Raw genomic sequence first — 23,312 nt, 5'->3', positions numbered from 1 at the left:
TAATTTTGAGAGAAGAGTTCTCAGCAGCAGTGAGATAATCTTAGCAAAAGTTGGTTCAAATAGGTGAGTCATTAAAAATGATACACACATGCCTTAACATATATTTTAAACTTGAAATATGTCTGTATACTTCTTTGATTTAACTTCTTTTCCTTGAGAATGCAGGTTTGTTGGTTGAGATAGAAGGGTATCTTTTTGGCATAAATCATGTCCATACTGCACCATTTATAAGGTCCAATTTCAGTCTCTTACAGTAAGGAAGATAATATTTAAAGCAAGCTGAATATGGAATCCTAGACTTTTATATTTTATTTTTTCTTATATTTTGCATGTGTCTCCTGCATTAAAATTGATAGCAATTTTTAAGCCACTTTATTGAATGCTTTGGAAGCATTCAACGTAATTTTCATGGAATCAGCACCTCATGGAAGGAACAAATTTCTCTTGTATTCATTTTCTGTTATTTAATAAAATGTGTCATCATAATTACAAGTTCAACTGATATAAACAGACTTAGGAACTAACTTATTTGGTCCTTGGTGTACATACATTTCCACCGGTGGCAGTGGAAATGAGAGGTTGTACTAGAGTGTAGCCTACCAGCCAAGAGCATTCAGGATATTTTACAGGGGGATTTGAGAACATTGCTTACTCAAATCACTTAAACGTAAGTTGACGTTTAACATATTTTCAATTCTAATCTCTGAAACCAGACTTCACTTGTAATGGTGGTAGAAATTAATCTTAAATCCTACTTATATCTTGTCCCCCCTTCTTTCCTTTCTTGACTGATTATCTATGAAGTGCCTTGTGCTGTTTACTATGTGCCTTGTACAGTAAATAAGCTGATGAGCACACAGTTTCTGTTCTCAAGGAGTTGAAATCCGAAGAGGGAGACACTGTATGGTACTGTCTCTGTCTGTTTTCTGCTCTAAATACTAGCCCGGAAGTGTGAGCCATACAGATATGGAGGACAGAGAAGGATTCCCCCACTCAGTCTGTCAGTGGTGAACATTTCCAAGTGAGGTTTGATCTGAAAGGATGGATAGGAGTTAGCCAGGCTTTCAGAATAGGGATGTGCATTTCAGGTAGTGGGAATAGCAGGTACACCTCTGTTACTAGCAAGACTAGCAACCCTCTGAATGTCTGCTGACCTATTTATTTAAAATTGCCTCAGATTATATGTGTGTATATTTGTTCTTTCATTCAGTTATTCATTCCTATAGCAGCGAAACTCTCACCCTGGTCCTCCTCATGCTTTGTGGTAGTGATTGTTTCTGAAAAGAATCGCATATCTATAAGCAGCAGCAATGGATGAAAGTAAAACATAATCTTGTGTCCCATCTTTTCTGACCTTCCCCCATTCTCCCTAGAAATGCTATTAATTAACAATTCAGGGAAATTACAGTAATGAGCATCATTTGTTGACCACTTATAATGTACTAGACCCTTGCTTAGTGTTTCACAAATATTTTCACATTTACTTTATTCACCCTGTGGTGTAAGATTTAGGATCTCTGTGTGTGAATGAGGACACTGAACCTTGGAAAAGTTAAGCAAACTACCCAAAACTTCACTGTTGAAATTAACAAGGCAGAATTTAAAGCCATGCTTTTCTAATTCAGAAACCCTGTCTCTTAACCATTGTACCAAGATATGTGATTGTAAGGAGTACTTGCTCTAAATCATGGAGAAATTTTGGGTACTTTTTCCCATAAGGTTCCCCTAGAGAATTATGCTTTAACATCCAAAGATAATTGAAAAATTGTGTGGAGGTTTAATTGTGTCATTGATAGTTATATAACTCATAGTAAATTTAAATTATATGAATTTTTTCTTATTAGATTATAGTTCTCATAAGACACACCAGTCAGTCAAAATGCAAAGAAGGCTTCCACGATCCCCCTTCCCTCCTTCCACCACTCGCCTCACTTCTCTCTCGTTCTGTACAGATGCTTAGCGTCCTTACCAAGACTGGAAATCCTGAACAGTGCTCTTACCCAACCCCTAGTGTATAATCTGATTGAAATCACCTTTCCGGCTGCAGCTGACCTTTCGGCCCCTACCTCCCACCCCCTTACTCCTCCCCCCACAGCCTCTACCCAAGACATACACAACCCCACCCCCTAGTTTCACAGAATTTCTCAAAATTCCGTAAACATCCTTTTTTTATTATTATTAACTGCTGTGCCTTTGCTCTTGCTAGTCCATTGCCCTTCCCACTTACCTTCTGTCGTCAGCCTGGGAAAATCCTGCTTGTCCCTCAAGTGCCAATACAATGTAATGTCACCTTCTCGGTGAAGCCTTCCCCCAGGAGAGGCATCGCTTCACTTTTGACCCTCAAGGCCTTCTGTTTCTGTCTTTGGGAGAGCCCTCAACACGGTTAGTCATACATAGTTCGCTTTCTATCTATTTCTGTGTGTTGCTCCTCAATGAGAGCTCCTAGAAGGTTAGATCATTATGGGTTGTTTATCTTTTACCCTTAGCACCTACATGTAGTAGCTTATGAATGAATCATACTGAACTGTAATCTTGCTAAAATAACCTTTATTAAGTACTTCCTGTATCTTAGGTACTATACTTGACGTTTATGCACATTATTTTATTTAATCCTCATATACTCATCCTGTGATACTGGGACAATTATTATCCCCGCTTTACAAATTAGGAAATTGATGTTAAGAGGCAAAATAATTGGACCAGGGTAACACAGCAAGCAAGTCATGGAATCAAGACTTGAACCCAGAGTGTCTGACTCCAGAGCTCATTCTCCTTTATACCGGTAGGAACAATCAATCAGGCAAATAGAAAAGTTCTCTAGGAAGTTATCAACAGCTAGGGAGATACATTCTCTACTGAGACTAACCCTGAATGGCTAACGAGAAGGATTTAAAAGATACCCTGTCTCCAAAAGGATAAGTGAGGCCCCTTGGAAAAAGCTTAAGAATCATTTGAAAAATCTTGTTTGGTCACAGAAAGAGGCTCAAAGGAATCTGCTGTGATCCCTGATAAAGTTAGGTTCAGAGAATGCAATACCTAGAAAAATAACCCTCAAGACCGAAAAAGAAAAACAAAAGCCATTGTTTGGCTGAGAATGTTGTGGGTCAAATGCCAGCACTACACTTTTACAGAGGAGAAGGTCCAGATTAATTAGCTTACCCATAGGGAACTTAGCTAATAAATAACAGATCTTGGACTAGAATCCTGGTTTTCCTGAGTCCCAGTTCAGTGCCTTTTTCACACTAGTGTGCTGTATATTAGAGTTGCTGTGTTTTTGTTCGGGGGAAAAAATGCTAGACCAAGGCAGAAATGAGTCTTTGACAGAAACAGCTTGATGCTTTGGGAGCTGGTCAGCTTTTGCCTAAGACCCGCTGCTATTTTGGGCTCCCAGTTTGCTCAAAACTAAATACTGCCAGCCATACAAATGAAAAGGCAAAGCTATTGTGCAGGCTTCCTAGGTCTGTGCGTTCACTTCTCTGCTTGCAAGGGCAAATTATCAGTTCATCTCTGTTGGGCAGTTTGCACATAGGATCATATCAGCCCTTGTCTTAGCCCTCAGATGTCTGCTGGTTTGTCTCTATTACAGTAAACGCACAAACCTTGCTTTCAGGTTTGGAAAGGAGATGGAAGAGAAAGACAAAATCGAAATCAGTCTTCACCAATGCTGATTACTAATGCTGTGTCTTTCTGTGTCTTTCAGGGCGACGAGGAAGGACCCAGGTAAGATCACAGTATTGCCGCTCGTCCATCGTCAGGATTGAAGTACAGTAACACTGTGCCCTTTTAATGCCCCATGAAATGTGGACAGCCACGGAACAGCACAGAAAAGGGATCTCCATCTTAAGCTAGGGCTTTGAAGATCTTATTCTGTAAGATCCCATCTCCCTTCCCATCTATGCCATTTCTTGCCTGTAACCTTCAGATAAAGGTAGATTTTAAAGTGTGTAATGACAGTAACTTTGCTTTATTCTTCAGCACATTCAGAATATCTTGTTAAGAAGAGTGGCACTGTATTTGAATGGTAATTAGGTCTCAGGTGGACTGACTAGATAAACTTTTGCATTGTTCTCTCTTGATTGGAATTGGGTTGCTTTTTTTTTAGTGGACTCTGGATCCAACATTCTTTATTTCTGACCTATTAACCTCTTCGTGTCTGATTCAAGACACCTGCACAATGAATTAGGATTCATTTTACAGGTGTCTGGAATCAGACACAGGTATACAAAACTTTGTTTAGGGGAAAAAATGCTCCTATGTGCTGCTGTATCACCACATGAAATTTAAAAAGTGGATTTCATTTTTGCCTCAGCCTTGCAGTGAACCTGGACTTTGGTTCACTTTCCTGTCATTCTGCTCAGGCAGTGAGAACAGGCTCTAGGAAATGCCATCAACACAATTGAGGGTCACTTGTATAAAGTAAGCTACAATGTCCAGATGAGTCCCCACTGTCACATAGAGTCAAGGACTGTTAAGGCTGGGAGGTATTGAGAGGTCATCCAAGCCACTGTTGTTCAGAACTTTAGCAGTTTCAGCAGAAACACCTTTTATTTATTTATTTATTTCTGTGTTTTATTTTTTTTTCTTTCAGATGGGCTTTAAGTAGAATCCCAATGTATAAATAATTTCTTTTCTGCTTAAAGTGGGGGCCACATCTGCTGGTGAACCTCCTCTCTTCATTACAGTGGACCCTAAGGGATTTCTGCAGAAACCAAGGGTTCCTCAGCACTTATTTGAAAATCACTAATCTAGTTCAAGTTTCTCATTGAAAGAAGCTAAAAGAATTGTCCGAGTTAATTTTCCTGGAGCCAAGATTCAGCCTTTGGTTTTATTTACAAACGAACAAGTATAGCTCCTTTTTCTTTTTCTTTCTCCCTTCCCACATCCTGAACTCCTTTCCTAGTGCCAAATGTTATCCCACATCTACAGCTCCTGGTGCTGCCTTCCCTTGGGAACTGTGGTTCTCGGCCCAGATCTAGCCCCTTGTCCACTGTGGTAAAGCCACAGGCACCCTGCTTTAAACCTTCAGAGCTTCAGGGAATCCCTTTAAACCTCATATTCCAGTTGTTCTCAGGAGAAGGCTCCCTCTAAGTTATGGTTCATTTCCCCCCTCCCTCCCTTCCTTTGTTTTTTCCCCTCCCTCTCTCCTCCCTTCCTCCCTCCCTGTCTTTTCTCATGATCCTCCCATATGTCAGGCACTGTGTATATACTGGGTAGATAATGGTAACAATAACAGACGTGCTCCCTGACCTCGTGGATTCTGAGCCTAGTGGGAGAGATGAGCATAGTGCCAGGCAAAGGCTGCTATGCATTGTGCTATGATAAAGGAACTTAGGCTGCTGGGGGAAGGGCTCCTAAGTCAGTCTGGGATGATAAGGGGAGGCTTACTAAAACAGGTTACAGGTAAATAGGGTTCTGAGAGACGTGGAGGCCGACAGAGGAAGAGCAGGGCTGGGACTTGTCCTAGGCAGAGGTCACAACTGGTGTAAGAGCTCTAGACGAGAGAACCGTGGAGGACAGAGAGGAGAGTCCACATCGTTTAGGGCCTCGCGGGCCTCCTGCGCGTGCTTGAGCTCTGTCCTGCAGATAGTGGGAAGGCATTCAAGAATTTTCAACACTAGAGCTTGGAAGACTAGTTAGACTCATTAGCAGTGATGGCTAATGAGTAGCTTCTCTAGCTATTGACCAAGTTTTCACCATTTTGTACAGACCTTTGGTTTAGACCCACTCTTTGAATTATCTCCTTGGTATTCACCTCTTCTACTCTCAAGACTAGCTCTAGCTCCTTAAAGTCTAGGCCAAACAGAGCCCAAGCCCTTGTTTCCCAGGAAGAGAGTTCAGACAAGACCCATATAAAGAAAACACCTTAGCAGACAGAATGTGCAGCCTCTGCAGGGTAGAAATGGCCTTTCTGTCTCAGGAGAGCCCCATTAGGATGAACAAGCTCATCTGGCCGTATGGTCCCATGGCAGAGTCATGTTGATCAGAGGAATACAGGGACCTTAGGAAGAGTTTAACCCCCTGGAAAGGTGCTTCAGTGGGAGAGATTGCCTTTGGAGTGTAACTGCAGATACCTTCATGTCGTTTGCACAAGACAGTGGTGAGGCACAGAGTGTCTTTACCAGTACCCACAATGTCAGGCTGTTTCCCCCACTCCAGGCTTCCAAGGGTGTCGTCAGACATTCTGTTAAACTGGGACTTGACAGAACCCTGTTTTGGTACAATGAGCACTTGAAGAGCGTGTTCCAATTTGGCAGAAAGAGGAAGAAGGAGTCAGATTTTCTTTTTAATAACTTTTAAATTCATGCTTGTTGGTTCCATTCAGTTTGCTTGTGTTGAACTGCCATTTGGCTCCGTTTATTCCGGTTCACACTTCAGGGAGATGGCCTTTGATGTGAAAGTTCTCTTATTTGCGATACGTACTTCATCATTTCAGTAAGCCGAACAGTTTCGTTCCAAAGGCTTCTGTATTGCTGACAGTATTACATGAGGGTTTCGTGTGTAAGGGAGACAGAAGGAAGTGTGGGTCTGCCTACACAGGGGCTGGGAGAGAAATGAACCTGGAGAGCCTGACTTCCAGGTCTGCTTGGATTCTTACACTTGCACCGCCTTTGCTAGCATTCTTTCCACACAGCCACTTTCCTGCTGTTTGCACAGAAGTTCAGGGAGAATTGGATTCCAGCCACTCTCCACGGTGGCAGGAACAAAGGAAAATTCTGTCCTATTGAAATGGATGAGTCTGTAATAGATCTGTGTTTTCCTCTCTTCCTGCCAGCTGGAAGATCCCTGCCTTCTTTCCTCTTTTCAGTTTTGACTTCCTAAGCTGTTTGACATGAGGTGGCCAAATATTTGTACTTTTGCTCATGTCACTCCCTTGCCCTGAATTTTATTGTGTAGTTGTTCTGCTAATAAACAATAATAGTGATCATAGCTACCATTTACTGAAGGTTTACCATGTACAGTGCTTTATATATATTCTCATTTAATCCTCATGTAAAGCTTATAATGTAGGTATTACCCTACTTGTAAAATGAGGCAGTTAATGCTTGCTTGCCCTAGATCACAACGAGTGAGGGGCAGAGCTAGGGCTCTACTGTCTGGATTCCGGGCTCATGCCCTCCACCACCATCAGACTGTGTCCAGGAGGCCAGCACACTTCTCTCTGTGGCCCGGAATGAAAGCCCGAGGGTTGACGTGCAGTCCTCCGAGGATCACTTTGGTCTTGTTCCTCTAAGCTGGGAGTTCTCACTTTGACATTGAATTGTTGTGGCCTCTGTTTCCTGCAAGCAGCTTCTCCTCTCCTTAGCCTCTACCATTACAAAGGGATATTTTTTCATCTCATTCTCACAGTGTCCTCAGAGGCTCCACAGCAAAAGAGGTGCTTCTACACATCCCGAGGAGCAGCCAACCATGCTTCCCTCTGGCCCCACAGAATAGTGGCCTGAAGGCCCTCCATCCGGTAGTTTGCTCTGCAGATCCAGGGGACAGTCACCTAGATGGCAAGGATCCTTGGAGAGCGCAGAGGAGCAAAGTCCTAACATGTCGAGCTTGGATAGTAACCACTGGAGTCATCTTTTAAGAGGGCATCTTTGAAGCCCCGAGTGATTTTTTTTTCTTCAGGCAAAAAAAAGTAATTTACACTTTGGGCAGCAATTTTCTGCCTTTTCTATACTATTACGGGAGATCTTGCCTTCGCTCCCTCACAGATTGGCTCCTTCTCTATCCTGCTGAGAAGTAACATATAGTCAAGGAGGGGGGTGGCAGTAGGATCTGCTGCTTGAAAGCTGTTGCTAGTGGAAGGAAGTCGGAAAGGGAAGGACCTTTCAACTGTTGTGCTCAGAGGAGAAAGGCGCGAGATAAATCACATTTTGATTGGCTGTTGAGATTTTCTGTGATTTTTTTTTTTTTTTTTTTTTTTTTAACTAAGAGGAAAATGGCTTTTTAATAGGAACAGCCATACTTGAGACTTCTGTAGAATTTTTCATCTTCACAGCTGGCTCTTATTTCAAGCAGAAAGCTCCTGCTGAGATCAGTGTGATTCTGACCCATGCTGCTTCCATGATCAGACGGGGTCCTGCAGGTTCTGTGGAGGGGCCCATGGCGTCAGTGGGCCCACCTTCTGTGCTCGGTCTGCCCGCCACCAGCTGTATGACCTTGGACAAACCACTTGGCCTCTGTCTTTCTGTAGTCTGTTTTTATTTCCCTGTAAACACTAGTCTTTTTGGCACCCTGTTTACCACCCACTTTTTTTTGAGGGGGGGGGGTATACTTGTATGGAGGAATATAGTCCTATCATAAATACGGAGCAGAAAGAATCTGCTTATAGATTCTGTAACTTTGTAGATTTTTAAAATTCTCTCTCTCTTTTTTTAAAATTAATTTTCTTGAGGCTGTATACTAGGTACTTTTTCCCCCTTCTAAAATAATAACCATATGTTCTTAGAAATGGCATTTGTCTTCCTGACAGCTTAGTTTGTAGAGATATGAGGGGACTAAATGCACTTAGTCCTCTGATCGTAAATTCATGGTTTGGCGTTTGCATTCTCTTCATTGCAGAAGACCTACCTGGAAACCAAAGAAAACGGCTTTGATAACTGGTGACATGGGCCGCTTATTATACAGAAGTGGGGTTCCAACATCTAAGTTGGCCTTTAGCATAGAGAGTCCCTTAGCTGTCACATTTCCCTGTTTCAGAGCCTGAGCTGATTTTGTTTTCCACTGCTGATATGAATTGTTCATCTTCTACTCACCCAGATGAAGGATGAAGCCATGCTATGTATCTATAACAAAGGCAAGGCCCCTTGCTTACAGTGAGTGATTTTCAGATACTTGCCTGTGAGAGTCACGACTCTATTTTGTTTTGTGTGTGGTATATAACGAGAGAGTCCATTCACAGCTAGACATTTTGGCCAAGGTGCCTCTGGCTTATTCCATTTGCCTCACACTGGAAATGCTGGCTAGCAGCAGCCTGTATTATAACATACATCTGCCTGCCTTTTCTGGCTTCATAATGCTAAGAAAAAAGGCCCAGTACAAAGGGGCCTGGATGTCACGTCTCATGCTGTGGTTTTGCTCTAACCAACGCTTGTTTGCCATCCCATACAGTAGTTACGATGTCCGTGTGGCAGGCTAACTTTGTTCGTACCTGTGGCCTTATGAGAGCTTATCAGGAGAGCATTCACCTCTAGGAGCTCTGTCCCCTCATTTGTTAGGCAGGAAAGATTGCAGAGGAATTCTTTCCTTCATCTGTTCTCAAGCATCTTCAGCGGGTCTACTGTGTTGTCAGGCCCCAGGCAAGGCCTCTGGGATGTGAAGGTGATGAAGGCTGCGTCCCTGCATTTACAGACCTCTAGAAAACTAAGCAAACAGCTTTAACTTCACATTTTATTGCAACGTAATGATCATTATACAGTGTGATTATCAATTATTAGAAAGAAGCATTGATTGAGTGTCAGCATGTGCTGGAAGTATTTTAAACATTTACGTATGTTAATCTCAGTTATTTCTCACATCAGTCTTAATAAGTGGTGGCTGCGTTTTCTTCCTGTCTCATCTGAGATGAGAAAACTGAGTATGCGGGTCCATTCATGAGGTCACACACCAAACAACGGGAGAGCAGTATTTCCGACTCGTAGTATGACTGGAGAATGCAGGCTCTTAACCTCAGCACGGTAATGAGTCTCTGGAATATATGTCGGATGTAGAGTAGGATACAGCTCCCTCAGATAGAGAATCACCTTTGTGCTGGCCCTTGGAGCGTGGGTAGGGGTAGGGTTTTCCAGATAGAAAGGGGAGGTAGGACACTCAGGCAGAGAGACTGTCACGTCTAAAGGCCCAGAGGCGTGAACATGATGTGCTGTGTGGGGAATGGTGAGTAACTGCAGGAGTGGACTCTGCTGGGAGATCAGGCGACAAGTGTGTGAGTCCACCTTACAAACGGTCTGGTGTGCCGTGATAGGTACCCAAAGGTCTGCGGCCTTTCCTGTTAGACTTGACCTCTGGACTGCAGCATTGTCCCATCTATAGAGGAAATGGACAGACCTCTGAATCTTATGGGTTTATTCCTGTAGTCACATGTCGTGATTTATCATAAGTAGATGGGTTGCTTTCCTTCATACCTCAATTTTCCCATCAAAGTAACCCATCCACCTAAAGGACAATGAAGCATTGTCCTTCGTCGCTATGAAACATGGAAAGTACGCTCCTTTTGGTTTCTTCTGGATAGCAAGACAAGCAACTGAGACAAAGTAGTTTGTAAGAGGGAATTGATTGTTTGATGTCTCTTATTTATACCCCTATTTTGACAGCTCCTGCCTTCCTCTAATTTAAAATCAAGTGTGGAAAGTAGTTATCTGCGTAGTTCCCTCTAAATAAATGGAGAAAAGGAATACTAAAGCACCAACATTTTGCAAATAGATTTAAGGTTATAGATGTTTCTAAGCTAGTCAAATAATTAAATTGGGTCACATTTGTCCCTGAGTTAGATCCGGTGCTGAAGAGCCTGGCTGGAGCCAGTTCTCTTCTTTCTTGTGTGTTTCTGTAGCCATTTTGAACTGGCAGCAAGCACAGTGGATTTTAGGAAGTCACAGAACTCCAGGCTATGTTTTAGGAATAACTGAATTTGATGTCATCAGTTCTGCCTCCCTCACCCATGGCAACCACAGCAGAATTGTTATTAGTGGTAACTTTTTCATTTTAGGAGAAAGCTGCTGGTCTCTAGCCCTCTCTCACTTCCTCCCACTGAGAGGCGAACAAGAGGTCAGTAATCTCCGAACAGCTTCCAAGGATCCTTCTCGTTTTTGTAAGCTCTGTTATGTGAGCTACATGCACCTCTTTACCCAGAAACCCACACCAGGTATCTGTAACATATGCCAGGAGCATGTTTGTTTGTGTGGGTTTTGTTTGTTTGTATCTTTTTTTTTCAAGTTGGTATGAAGTTTATAGTCAATGAGTGCAGGTTTCTTTAAAATTAGAACTGCAGGGAGGTAGCGCACACCTTTAAGAAAGGTGACCAAAGGCTGAGATAAACCTAGGGTACCCTAAATGGTAAGGTCTGTGCCAAAGAGCAGTGTTCACGTGCCCATGCTTGTTTGGCCTCACGACCAAACTCGGAGTGGTTAGAGGTTCATAAAATATTTGCTTATCCACAAGCAGGGATTTCAGGGAAGAAAACAGTTTCTTACATAAATGCCTCATTCCCCCCACTCCTTAGCCACCACTACCAGTTGTTCCCCGTAGGTTGCAATATGGTTGTAAAACAGAAAAGCATTTTGTTTCCTTGGTGAGTACGTCTCCTTCCCCTCTGGTTCTATCAATTCTATTTAAAGGCAAGTGAGATTGAGCATGAGAAAAACGGTGCTGAGAAGGAGGAGCTGACAGAATTGCGCTGAAAGTAGGGAGAGAAGCATTTGTCAGCTGCCCCCGACTGCTACATGCATCGTGGTCTAGATGCAGTGGGGGCGGCGTGCTGCTTTATCCTCCCTGCACAGGTAAGGCCTCTCAGACAAGGACCAGTTCAAACGGACCAGGCCGCCGACTTTGCCCTGATCTTCAGGGTCACCCAGGATTTACAGCTAAACAGCAGGAAGAGTGTTGCCCGCTGGTGTGTTGAACATTGGATAGGAGCTAGACCTACATATATTATTTCAAAGCTTTAAAACTACTCTGTGAGGTATAGTTATTCTAATCCTCTTTTTCTAGATGAGGAAATTGATATTATAAGAGGGTAAGTGGGTAAGCCATGGTCACACAGTTACACAGTGACTCAGCCGGGATTAGAACCCAGACCTATCAGGCTTAAAATTCTGTGCTTTCAGCCACTGCACCACAGCTCCTTTCTCAGGAGACGGAAGATTCATGTTCTCTAACATCTTGGCTGGGAATAAGTAAAGTTAATGGATGGAATTGTGACAAAGACAACAGGGATTTGGCGTTTTTAACCAGAAGAATTTTCACTTTCTTTGTTGAATGTCAACAAGCAGTTTATCTGAGCAGGAAGTTGAGGTGAAGCTTGCCAGGAAAATGCCTACGAGGGAATGAGCAGGAACTTCTCTCCCCAGACAGGTAAACATTAGTTTGCTCCCTGGCTTCCGTGGAGCCAGCAACTGCCATCGCCTCTTCTGAAGGCGATACTGTTCACCCAGTGGCAGGTGCAGGCCAACGGTCGTCATGGCAACAGCAGGAGAGGCAAGCAGTTTACACCCAGAACTGATAATTAACTGGGGGATGTGGTGGGGCGGCGAGAGAAAGGGAGCATGGTTGTTTCAGGAGGGAAAGCTTAGCCATTACTGTCGAGCTGCACAGATGAACAGGCCAGGCTCAGATGCCCCAGCCCAACATGCCCCTAGAATTCAGCATTCATCCTCTGGCTAGGAATTTTTGACAAACTCAAAGGAAGGGTTGAGTCCTTGGCCAACCAAGACTCTTTGAGGAACCAGATGAGGAAAGAGGAATGTGACACAGGCTGTGGAAAGAAATGTAGGGTACCAGATGAATGACTATCCTAAAGGACATCACCCAACCAGAAGCAATCCAGAAATGCCATCTAAACTCTGCAAGAAGAAGTCATGTTTGGGGATATTCAGGACCCGCAAAGCATACCTGTTGTAAATGTCTCCTTCTGTGGATGGAATGGGGTAGAGTGACTTTTTAGAAGGAAAATAAAAAGAAAACTTGCAGAGGTGATGGGTTCGTTTAGGTACTTGTTTGTCATGGTAGTGTGTGGACCCCTCAGAGACCGTAATACTGAAAGCAAGCTAAGCATGCCACAGGGATTATCTGTCTCGTTTAATCATTACAACAACCAGGAGAACGTTGCTATTATTATTCTCATATCAAGCTTAGATATGTTCAGTACCTTGCCCAAGTTTACAGGGCACCCTATTAGCCTATTCATTTGTATTTAAGAAATAAAACCTATCCTGCTTTATAGGAAAGTTATGGTCCCAATCTAGAGGGAGAAAAATCAGACCTAAGTAAATCTAAACAGTTTACAATAAAAAGGAAAATAATATTTTTCTAGTAGAATAAGGTAAGCCAAAAAATAAAAATTACTGAATGACTAATATTGGAGAATATCATACCGTACTTTGGAGATCCTTCAGACTTCTAGCTCATGTATTAGCCCTGTGTCCCAAACCCTGATCAGGTGATTGTGTGAGTTCTGTGGCACAGGGCAGGTTGGGGCTTGGAAGAGGAGGTGACTGGGTGACATTACACAATACGAAGAGACTGTCCAAAACTCCTCTAATGACATATTTTCACCAAACTTCCATGGTTTATGTATTTTTCATGGGGAAAATGCCATAGTGTATAGCGAGACTTCCCTTTATTCCAGAGAGAGCAAGAGATAAAAAGGAGACAGAGATATGGTAGAGGGAGTGGGAAAGAAAGAGATTTAACTCTAAAACAGTGAGTCTCAGTGGGAGGAGAAACAGCATTTATTCAGTGTATTTATGGAACACCTGCTTTGTTCCAGGCATTGTATTTGGTGCTAGGAATATAGTTTTCAACAAAATATTCAAGGTGCATGCCCTCAAAAAGCTTACATTCTAGAATCTCAAGGATTGAGGCATGTAAGTGGTATATAATTTAAAAACACATTTTAAAGAAACCTATTAGATCCTTTCTTCAAACTTGTTATAGGAAGTAAAACTTGCCCAGTCCTTCTAACTGGTAGAAAATGTGCAGAACATAGATTAAAAGAGAAGTACAGGTAGATAACCACTACTTAAAGCCATCAGCTTCCCCTCGGTTTTCCAGAGGTTTGACAAACAAGTTGATGTTGCCTTTGCAAGTGAAACAGTTCATATCAAACTTTGGGAGCTCAACTGACAATAATTATGCTGGAAAATGCAATTTTGCCTGCCTAATAGAGGTGGAATTATTTCCAGGAGGTCTCATTAATGTGCTGTTCATCAGCAAAGAGCAGCATAACCTTTCTCTTATTAGATTAGTGCATGGTCATGATGCAAATGGCTGTTGGAAGAATTCTCAATCTTCTGTTCTAAGAAAATGAATTAAGCCCCGTGTACAACTCTAGAAATGGAAGTTGAAATCATTGAAGACAGAAAAACAGTGTGGCCACTTGTTCTGAAATCAACATTACCTTCTGTCATTTTTGCAAGTTTCATTCCTTTATTCATTTGTTTAACAAATTTTATCAAGTGTCTACTATGTGCCAGAAAGTGCTAGATGCTGGTGCTGTAGTAGAAATCAAAACAAAACATACTCGTTGTTTTCATGGCATGTGATATATAACGATTGGTGACGCTTCCACATTGCAGGGGCTGTAACTTGGCAAACTTAAAGATTCAGCAGCCTACTAAAAAGATGCATTGCATGTGCAGTCATAAATGGAAATCTTACAAGTCAGGGCTTCCCAGGTATATTAGACTGAAGACTAATTATCTGAGTTGTTGATTTACTCTTCTAAACTAAGGTGACGTGGTCCAATAAGTTTGGTAAATGCTGCTGATTTTCCTACATTTTACAGTTCCACAAGTCCCATGGCGTAATACAGTTTTGAGTAGGTCTGTGATGTCAGGCCTGCCGTGGAAGCTTTCTGTTCCTCCGTTTTCTCAGCAGTCATCTGAGGGCAGTGGCACCCACTCTGTCTGGATTAAGGATCAAATGAGATAGTATGTGTGAATGATGGTATGTGAGAAATGCAAATAAGAAATGTAAAGGATGCTGGGTACCCTCCAAAAGTATAAAGCACTAAACAAGTGAAGTAGGATTCAATGATATAAGAGTCACAGGTGTTTGTAATGGTATTTGTTAAGACATAATTGTATTTACAACTTGAGAGTAGTTCATACGTAAGTTTTTTAAATAAACATTTCCTAGAAGTAACAAAGGAAGAAGAAAATGAACATAAACATTTTTATGAAGTTTTTAAATAAACATTTCCTAGAAGTAACAAAGGAAGAAGAAAACGAACCCTGATTCAGCACCTTTACAATTTACTGAGTGCACACAGACTTCTCATTTCCTTATTCTAAGAAACCTGAGGAATGGTTTTACTATCCCTCTGTTACGTAGATGAGGACATTGAGAGTAAGTGACTTGTCCAAGGTTAGCCACCTAGGGCTGGACATGGCAATAGTCAGAACCCGAAGTCCGTTCTTCTTCTACGTCCAATGCCTTTGCTCTTGTAGCTGCTTTTGTCCAAAAGGTAAGTCTTCTTTTCTCCTCCTTCTCCAACACGCTTCTGCCTATGACTGCTCCTTCTTAGGAAATGGAATCATTGTGTCTCAGGCAAGTAACGTAGGAATCATTCTTCACATTCCATATCCAGTTAATCAGCAAATCCTGTCAGCTTGACCCTCAAATATACATCAAATCCAAGAACTCACCACCATCACCACATCCTTCTCGCCAAGCCACATCATTTCTCCCCAAGAATCCTACTGCTTTCCTCCTATTGCCACTCTTCCTCATCCTTCCCCCAACCACGTCCATCCCCCCCCCTTTTTGTGGTTCACATAGACAATAGCGTCATCTTTAGGATACAAAGGGGACCGTGCAATTCTTCCATTTAGAGTGTTCCTGTGTCAGTACTATCATGTCTGGAATTTGCTTCAGAATAACCTGGGTGGCAGCGGTCTCTGAAACCATCTGAGATGGGGCTCCCACCTCCCTCTCCGTCTTCATGCCCATGCTCACCCCTTTGCTCACTTTAGCCCATTGCATTCTTACGTTCCACACACAGGCGAGGCATTCCTTCCTGCTTTGGGGCCTCTGCTTCGTCTCCAGGTCACGTGGCTCACTCTCACTTTATCCAGGCCTCTGCTGACATGTTAACCTCTTTAGACTGTCATTCCTTACCCTGCTGTGGTTATCTGCGTAGACTGGTCACTACCTGAAAATGTATAAAGTATTTTAGTTACTCTTTTCTTTCTTCCCCATTAGAAAATAAGTGTCATGAGTACCTTGAGAGCTTTGTCTTTTTCACTATTGTATTCTCAGTGCCTAGACCATTATAGCCACACAATTAATTTTTGGAATAAACAAACAACTGTGGAAAACCTGTTTTCTAAGTTGTGGAGTGAACCCTGGTTTGGAAATAGGAAAACCTTAGATTCACTTGATGACATTCTTAATCTGTCACCTTGCACAGGTTACTTACCTTCAGCCATTATTTGGGAGTCTGCTTTTGTTGTCCACAAAATGAGGACAGCAAGGTGATAGGATTTGAGGGGGGGTTGAGGATTAAATGAGCAAATGTATTTGAGTCCTTTGAAAATAATAAGTTGTTGCAGACATGGAGGAGAAAGCCTGTATGTAACTTTCAGAGCCTGATCCCCTCAAGGGTAGCACTGGTAGGGAATTGACACAAATTCATTTCTTTAGTGTTTCTCTGCAGCTCTGTACCCTTAAGACTTGGCAGAGACTCTGCCCTGGCAGTGTTAGAATCATAAGCCTAGGAGGCCTTTTCATTCATCCTCAAACTCTGGCCTAAAGAACAGCTGGCCCAAATGACTATGTGAAACGATCCTTATGCATCATAATTTTTGCTAAGAATCAACTAATATTAAAATACCTAGGGGCAGTTCACTTAGGCAGGGCTACCTTAATGATGAGAAAGTCTTCTCTTCATTATTCTCAGTCTTGTTTTGTTTCTCAGAACATGCCAAATTGTGTTTAAATACACGAGTAACACTGTCGTTACAAAGACCAGATCTAACCTTCATGCCAGTTGCAATGAGAAAGCCTCATTCTGTGCAGTTGCCATATTGATTTAGGGGAACTGACCTTCCTGTCTTAAACACTGTGTGTCCCTCTTTGCTGTCTCCTGCTCCTGGCCACTCGGCTTTGGTAGCTGTCTGAGTGGTGCCAACCTCCTCCCCGTACCTCCTTGAAGGAGCTGCCTTTCTTACGACTGGCCAATGGAGGCACTTGTCATCCTGAAACATTTCTTTTCACAATAGAAAGTGACAGGTAATGCGGCAAAAATTTCTAATTGCTGTAAGTTGTATTGTCACTTGTAGCACGGACCCTACAGCAATGAAATTCCTTACCGAATAAAATCTAGTCGTTCACACAAAAGACGGACAGGGAGATGGTTTCTTCATGAAGAGGAAGACTAGACTATTCCATCAGCCTAACCTGCTGCTCTCTACTCCCAGGTTGAGGGGAGGAGGTACCGAGGGGGACGGGCTGTTACCTGCTTCTGGAGACAACCTGATGGCTGAGACAGGTTGTAGTACCCAGAGAAGTTTCAGTAGAGGAGGCTATGGCTCTGAAGGGTGGGGCTGAGAGAATCAAGCCTTCCTGCGTCCACCGGGATCCTTCAGTTCTTTCTGAACTGTCAGTCAGATTACCAGTGTTGCTTCTATGTCAAGATGATGGGGGCAGGGGGGTAAGCACTGATTTCCTGTGATAGCAGTTAGTAAAATTATAACAGAGTCCACTTATGGCATACTTACTAAGTGCCTGGTGAGTGCTAAGCACTTCACACGTGCATGCTGGCCTTGGCTTTGCAGCTCTGTTAGTGGCCGTCTTTCATCTGCGTAACAGAGCTGTGCTAATGTTCCATAGGTAGTTAAGGGGAAGTTACAGTAAGAAGCCCAGGTAAGTGAAGGGGGCAGGGGACAGCCTCAGCCTCCCCACGGAGCTCGGGGAGACGGTGTTCCCGGGCTGGGGCCACACATGGACAGTGTCCACGCTGCCTCTTGAGCTCCGCGATTGTGGAGCCTCAGCTGGATGTCTGCTTTGGCATCGATACCGCTCCTCACTCTTCTTCCAGGTCCAGCTTTGATCCCTCTTCTTCCACGAATCCTTCTTTGATTGTCTAATTTTCATAGTTCAGTTTTGGACTTAGCCACTTCCTTCTGTGTTTTATAAGTATACATATGCTCTCTCACCCCAGCAGCCTGTGAGCTTCTGAATGGCAACATCTGTACTTGATTTTTCTTTACCTCACCAACACGTAGCAGGTCTGTTACACCGTTTGCTATAACAGTTATACCGTTGCTTTGCCGTGTTCCAAACTTGGAAAGTGACTGAATGGGACTCATGAACCCTAGGCTGTTCCTTAGATAACACCGTGTTTCCCCGAAAATAAGGCCTACCCAGACATTCAGCTCTAATGCATCTTTTGGAGCAAAAATTAATATAAGACCCGGTCTTATTTTACTATAAGACCCAATCTTTAATATAATATAATATAATACAATACAATACCGGGTCTTATATTAGTTTTTGTTCCAAAAGACGCGTTAGAGCTGATGGCCCAGCTAGGTCTTATTTTCGGGGCAACATGGTAATGCTTATGGCCGTAACAGCTAACACTGAGGGCTGGCTATGTGCCAGATGCTATTCTGAGTGTTGTGTCGCGATTTCATTTAATCCTTACAGTATCCTCATAGGAGAAGAGATTATTACCACCCCCATTTTCCAGATGAGGAAAATTTAAAATGGAAAGATGAAATAATAGGTCCAAGGTCACACAACCAGTAAATGATAAAGAGCCAGGGTTTGGACCAAAGCCATCTGGCTAAAGAGTCTATGTTCTTAGCCACCTCTCTCTACTGCCGCCTTCAAATCACCATTGTAGGCTTGCACTGAAATGAATAAATAAATAATTTAATTAATGTAAAATATTCAGTAAATGTCAAAAAATAAAAGTTTCCCTATGCACATCTGCTCTAAAGAGGGGTTTTAATCGGACTATTCAGGGCTAGTTTCTTTGCTGTTTTCGTTTAAAGCTGCACACACGCCCTGCCTGCTGTTTGAGCTTTCTGAGAGGGGCAGGGATTCAGCAGGGAGAGCTAGGGAGGGAGAAAACCGTGCTCCTAGGACTGTGGCAAAAGAACCCCCGAGAGATTGGACGGTGCTCTTTCTCCGTCTTCGGCAAGTGATGGGCTGCCCAGGCGCTTTCGTGCCAGTGGCCACTCTGAACTTCAGACTTGTGTGCCTTGTGCGGACGGTTGGAAAACAGCGGCCTGTCTGAGCCAGTCGTAGTGCAAGCTGCTGTCTGGAAAGGCAGGGTGCGAACTTCAGTGTGTCATTCTGAGCTGTTTCCCAGAATAGACACTCCATGTGCTGACTCCCTTTCTTCTTTTAAAACAATCTGTCTGGAAGGTGTTTCTCTTCCTCCCTGCCTTTGGGTGATAGGGATAGAAAGGAGGACGTGACCTCCTCCTTCCTATGTGTTTTGTCTCCATCAGACCTGAAAGGTGTTTCAAATTCAGTGTTTGCCTCTGGAATTCTAAGTCAAGGTAAGGAGCGCTCAGGCCAAACTTGTGATTCCCTGAGGACTGGAGGAGAGAAGGGTGAGCTCTTGCCCTGAATCCAGCATCATCAGTCAAAGCGAGTCTTTACTGAGCCTTGAGCACTGCTTAGGCTTGTGAGGGAATGGATAACTTGCCTGCGAGTTGCTTACAACCCAGTGGCAATGGCAGCAGCCAGTCAAGGTTATAACAGATGAAATAATCAGACGACAGTAAGATAATACATAATTAAAAACCAAATGTGTGTTTCAAACTCGGGCAGTTTTAAGCAGTCTCAGAATCAGTGTGATGCACTGGTGAAAGAATACAGGATTTGGAGTCAGAGGTCCTGGGTCTGATTCCCAGTCTCATCATCTACTAGCTGTATAACCTTAGCCCTACTATTTCAACACCCTAGGCCTTGGTTTTCTGATCGGCGAAATGGAAATGATAATAGTGTCTAAAATAAGGTTACTGTGAGGATTAATGAGATCGTGATTCATTCAGTAAATATATATATATATGTGTATATATATATATGTGTGTGTGTATATATATATATATATATATATATATATATATATATATATATATATAGAGAGAGAGAGAGAGAGAGAGAGAGAGAGAGAGAGAGGGCCTTCTTTGTGCAAGCACTGTTATAAGCGCATGGGGTATGTAAGTGCCCCAAAAAGCTCAGTGGTGACAGTTACTTCTCTCACATCCTGCATGTCCAGTGGCTCACCTTTAGCGTTGCTTCCTTCTCCTTCGTTCTGAGAGCCAGGCGACAGAGCAGCCCCTGTGTGGAACAGGCTGGCAAAGGGAAAAGAGCAGGGGCAGAATGGTACGGCCCACCACCCAGAACAGGATTCACGGTGGAGGCAGAATGAGAAGTGATTTCAGAGGGAGAAAAGTCCCAAACGCCCAGAAGACTTGAACTTGTTGCAATGATTCCGATGAAAGAGCTTGAAGTTCTAGACTTGGATAAGAACAGTAGCAGTGGGGAGAAAAAAACAGGTAGAGGAAACATGAGGAGGGAAAACAGACAGGGCTCAGTGAGTGTTGGAGGAAGGAAGAAGAAAGATGGAACTAAATCAAGGGCACGGGCTGCCCAGCCTGCTGTGCCGCTGCTTAGTTTTGTAAAACTCAGACAAGCTATCGAAGCTCTCTGGGCTTGAGTGGGAACACTGGTAAAATGACAGGCCTGCGTTTGCTGTGGCCCCCGAGGTTCCTTCCAGCTCTGTCCCTCTGTGGCTCTACAATTCCCACAGACGATGGGGAGTGGTGCTGTTGGGAGGGGAGGTTGGTTTGGAGAGAAAGATGTTGCAGTGACTATTTGGCATTTGGGTTGTGTGCCTTTCCTCGTAGCCCTCACTTTCTCCTTGGCTTTCTTGTGAATCCAACAGTGAGACAGAATTTATTCTTCATCTAAGTGGATCCTGGGAACACCCCAGGCCTGGAGTCATGGGACTAATGGAGCCTTGTGTACGTACAATGTTTCTCCAGCATTTTTGGTATACTGGAATGTGTATATGCTCTTCCAGCATATTCCATGTTATGGTAACATCATGATGTCAGCCTGGGAGTCTGTCTGGAGAGAAACCTTATTCCCCTCCCCACCCCCACAGAGCCATCACATTAGAAACTTCTACCAGCTCTTCCTCCTTCTCAGTGGCATACTTCTGCCTCTCTTGTGTCCTTTACTTGCTCCTTCCCTTAGGAGAAGGATAAAGGATAAGTCGTGTGATTGGTGAGAGTCTGGTAGTCATTTGGCCTCTCTTCTCTGCTGTGCAGGGTGAGTGTGTTAACACTCACTGCACTGAAAACACAACATGGCCACATCTTTCTCTCTTCTTTGCTTCCCAGGATCACCTGCTTTAGGCAGGATGGGCCGTCCTTAATTTTTCGCTCTCTGTTGCAGTAAGCAGATTAGGAAGGAATTGCTGCTTATGGACCCAGATGGACCTTTGTTCCAACTTCCCCATCAGTGACTAGATGAGTAAATTAAGTCACACCTTCCCTGGGATTCAGATAACTGAGTCAGTGGGAGAGGTGGCCGGAGGCCCCTGCTGTGGCCTCAGACACCAGTGCGTCTCCGTCAGCCCTGTACTTTATCAGTTGGGTCTCCACTAACAAAAGTAGCACCACGAAGGAGTCTCTGTGCTCCTTGTTTGAAATTGGAGAATACAGTGAATAAGTGACACCATGACCTTCAGGAGAATCCTTTCAACCTCATGTCACAGTTGTTCCCCCCCTCCCCCTTGTTCAGCTTTGCGGGTAGTAAAGTGCAGTTACTATTAAGGAGGAGACTGTTTTTTGCCATGCATCATAAGAAGTAGTTTGCAAAATTAAGTTGCCATCAACCAGTGTCTGCTTGACCCATAAACAGTTTCCAGGAAACGCAGTCCAGCTCCATATCCTGGCATCCTAACCATTTCAGGTGAAATGCTGGGTTTGTACTTTTGTTAGATGGTCATTTCAGTTAAATGGTTACTTTGACTTTTCATTATTAAATTTATTGTGCAATATGAGCTGAACAAAGATGAGAGTTGTGCTTAATAGTTGGAAGGTTTTTAATCTTCCTACCCCATCCCCATCCCATTATCTCATGCACTGTTTTGAAATACAACTTTTTAACTGGCAGATATGTAAATTGTGACATCGTATCGGTACCTTTTCTTTTTTTTTTTTAACTCAAATTACAGGTTAACTCAGTTGAAATGGTTAAATCAATTTGTGTGCATAGTTGTAACCCCATTGATTTGTTACAGAAAAATTTTAAATCTTAATTATGGTTTCCAGGACCTTTCCCATGAGACAAAGCTAATGGGCATTGATTTATTCTACCAGCATGTGTGCCAGCCATTGTGCAATACACAACAGAGATAAAGAATGAGCCACAGGCCCTGCTCTCAAGGCACTTGCAGTCCAATTGAGATATGAAACTCATGAGCAAAGAATTACAAGATGAGAACACACATAGAGAAATGTGTTAATTGCTATGGAAGGCAGAGTAAAAAGTGACTAATTCTTTCTAGGAAATCAGGGGAGATTTCCTAGATATTAGCCCACTGAAACCAGTCACCTGAACAGAGCCACACACCCGACATTGATTGGTGGAGGGTGGAGAATGGATTTTAGAATAGTAAGGTCTGTTGCTTACAAGGGGATTTTGAACCATGGTTCATGAGGGGCAAGTGTGTACTCTATCCCTATTTAAGTCCTCTGTCGGCACCATGCTTTATTTTGTAAGAAAGGAGCTTTACCAACATTTATCCTCCTGGTTCTCAAAAGAGTATGGGCACAATAGAAATAAACTTGGCATATTTTGACGCAGCCATAATCTGGGGCTTTTTCAACTTTGAAGTTTCCTTCCTTCCTTCCTTTTTCCATCCTTCCTTACTTCCTTCCCTCTCTTTCTGTGCAATCTAAATAGAGATTTAGTTTTTTGTGTTTTTTTTTTTGTAAACCTTCTTCTACTCTTGTTTTCTGTTATTAACTGTGGCTCCTGTTTCTTACTGTATTAGTCAGAGACTGTTTGAGTGTAAGGAACAGAAATCCACTCACAATAGTTCAGATAACATGGGGGTCTGTGGAAAGGAGATGGTACATTTCACAGGACCCAGTCAAAGGAAGTGTCTCTGTGCCTGGTGGAGATAGGGATGGGAATTGGTTAAGACTGGAGGCTGCTCTCTCAGGCTCCATTCTTTGTTTCCTTCTCCTTCCTGCTCCACTATCTGCCCCACAGAGCAGCCGCCTCAGTTTGCTCCCGTCGCTCCTCTTCCTTGTCATTTCAGCCGTCCCTGGCACCACTCTGGTCCCAGCTCTACAGCAGCTTTCTGATGCAGGACCCAGGATTGCTTCAGCACAGTCTCAAGAGAAAACCCAGCCAATTTCATGTCTGATAATTAGCTGTCCTTCTGTGAGGTTGTCACCCCTCATCTAGGCAGCTACACTGAAAAAAGGTGTGTGCAGGGAAGGAGTCTTGTGGTTTATAAGGATTCTTCTCCCCAGGATGGGGCCAGGGCAGGAGGGTAAATTGGAAAAGACAGGGAAAATCGAATAATATTCCACTATGCTGCCTTAGAAAAGCAGACTCTAGTG

The 23,312-nt window shown here is 43.2% G+C and overlaps 1 protein-coding gene across 2 annotated transcripts in view; it reads left to right on the top strand.

Annotated features, from left to right (window-relative positions):
• Positions 1 to 23,312, top strand: part of TRIM44 (tripartite motif containing 44) — a 102,979-nt gene that overhangs the window by 47,930 nt on the left and 31,737 nt on the right. Inside the window, exon 4 of one of the 2 annotated variants that reach the window (XM_081062246.1) lies at positions 3,701 to 3,720. The exons of the other annotated variant lie outside the window; for it this stretch is intronic. Coding sequence (XP_080918372.1) covers positions 3,701 to 3,720 — 20 coding nt within the window. The remainder of the gene's footprint in view (positions 1 to 3,700; positions 3,721 to 23,312) is intronic. 2 annotated transcript variants of the gene reach the window in all.

Source organism: Rhinolophus hipposideros, assembly GCF_964194185.1.
Source record: "Rhinolophus hipposideros genome assembly, chromosome: 10".
NCBI lineage: Eukaryota > Metazoa > Chordata > Mammalia > Chiroptera > Rhinolophidae > Rhinolophus > Rhinolophus hipposideros.
Note: the sequence above shows the minus strand (reverse complement) of the source record. Positions and strands in the feature narration are given on the sequence as shown.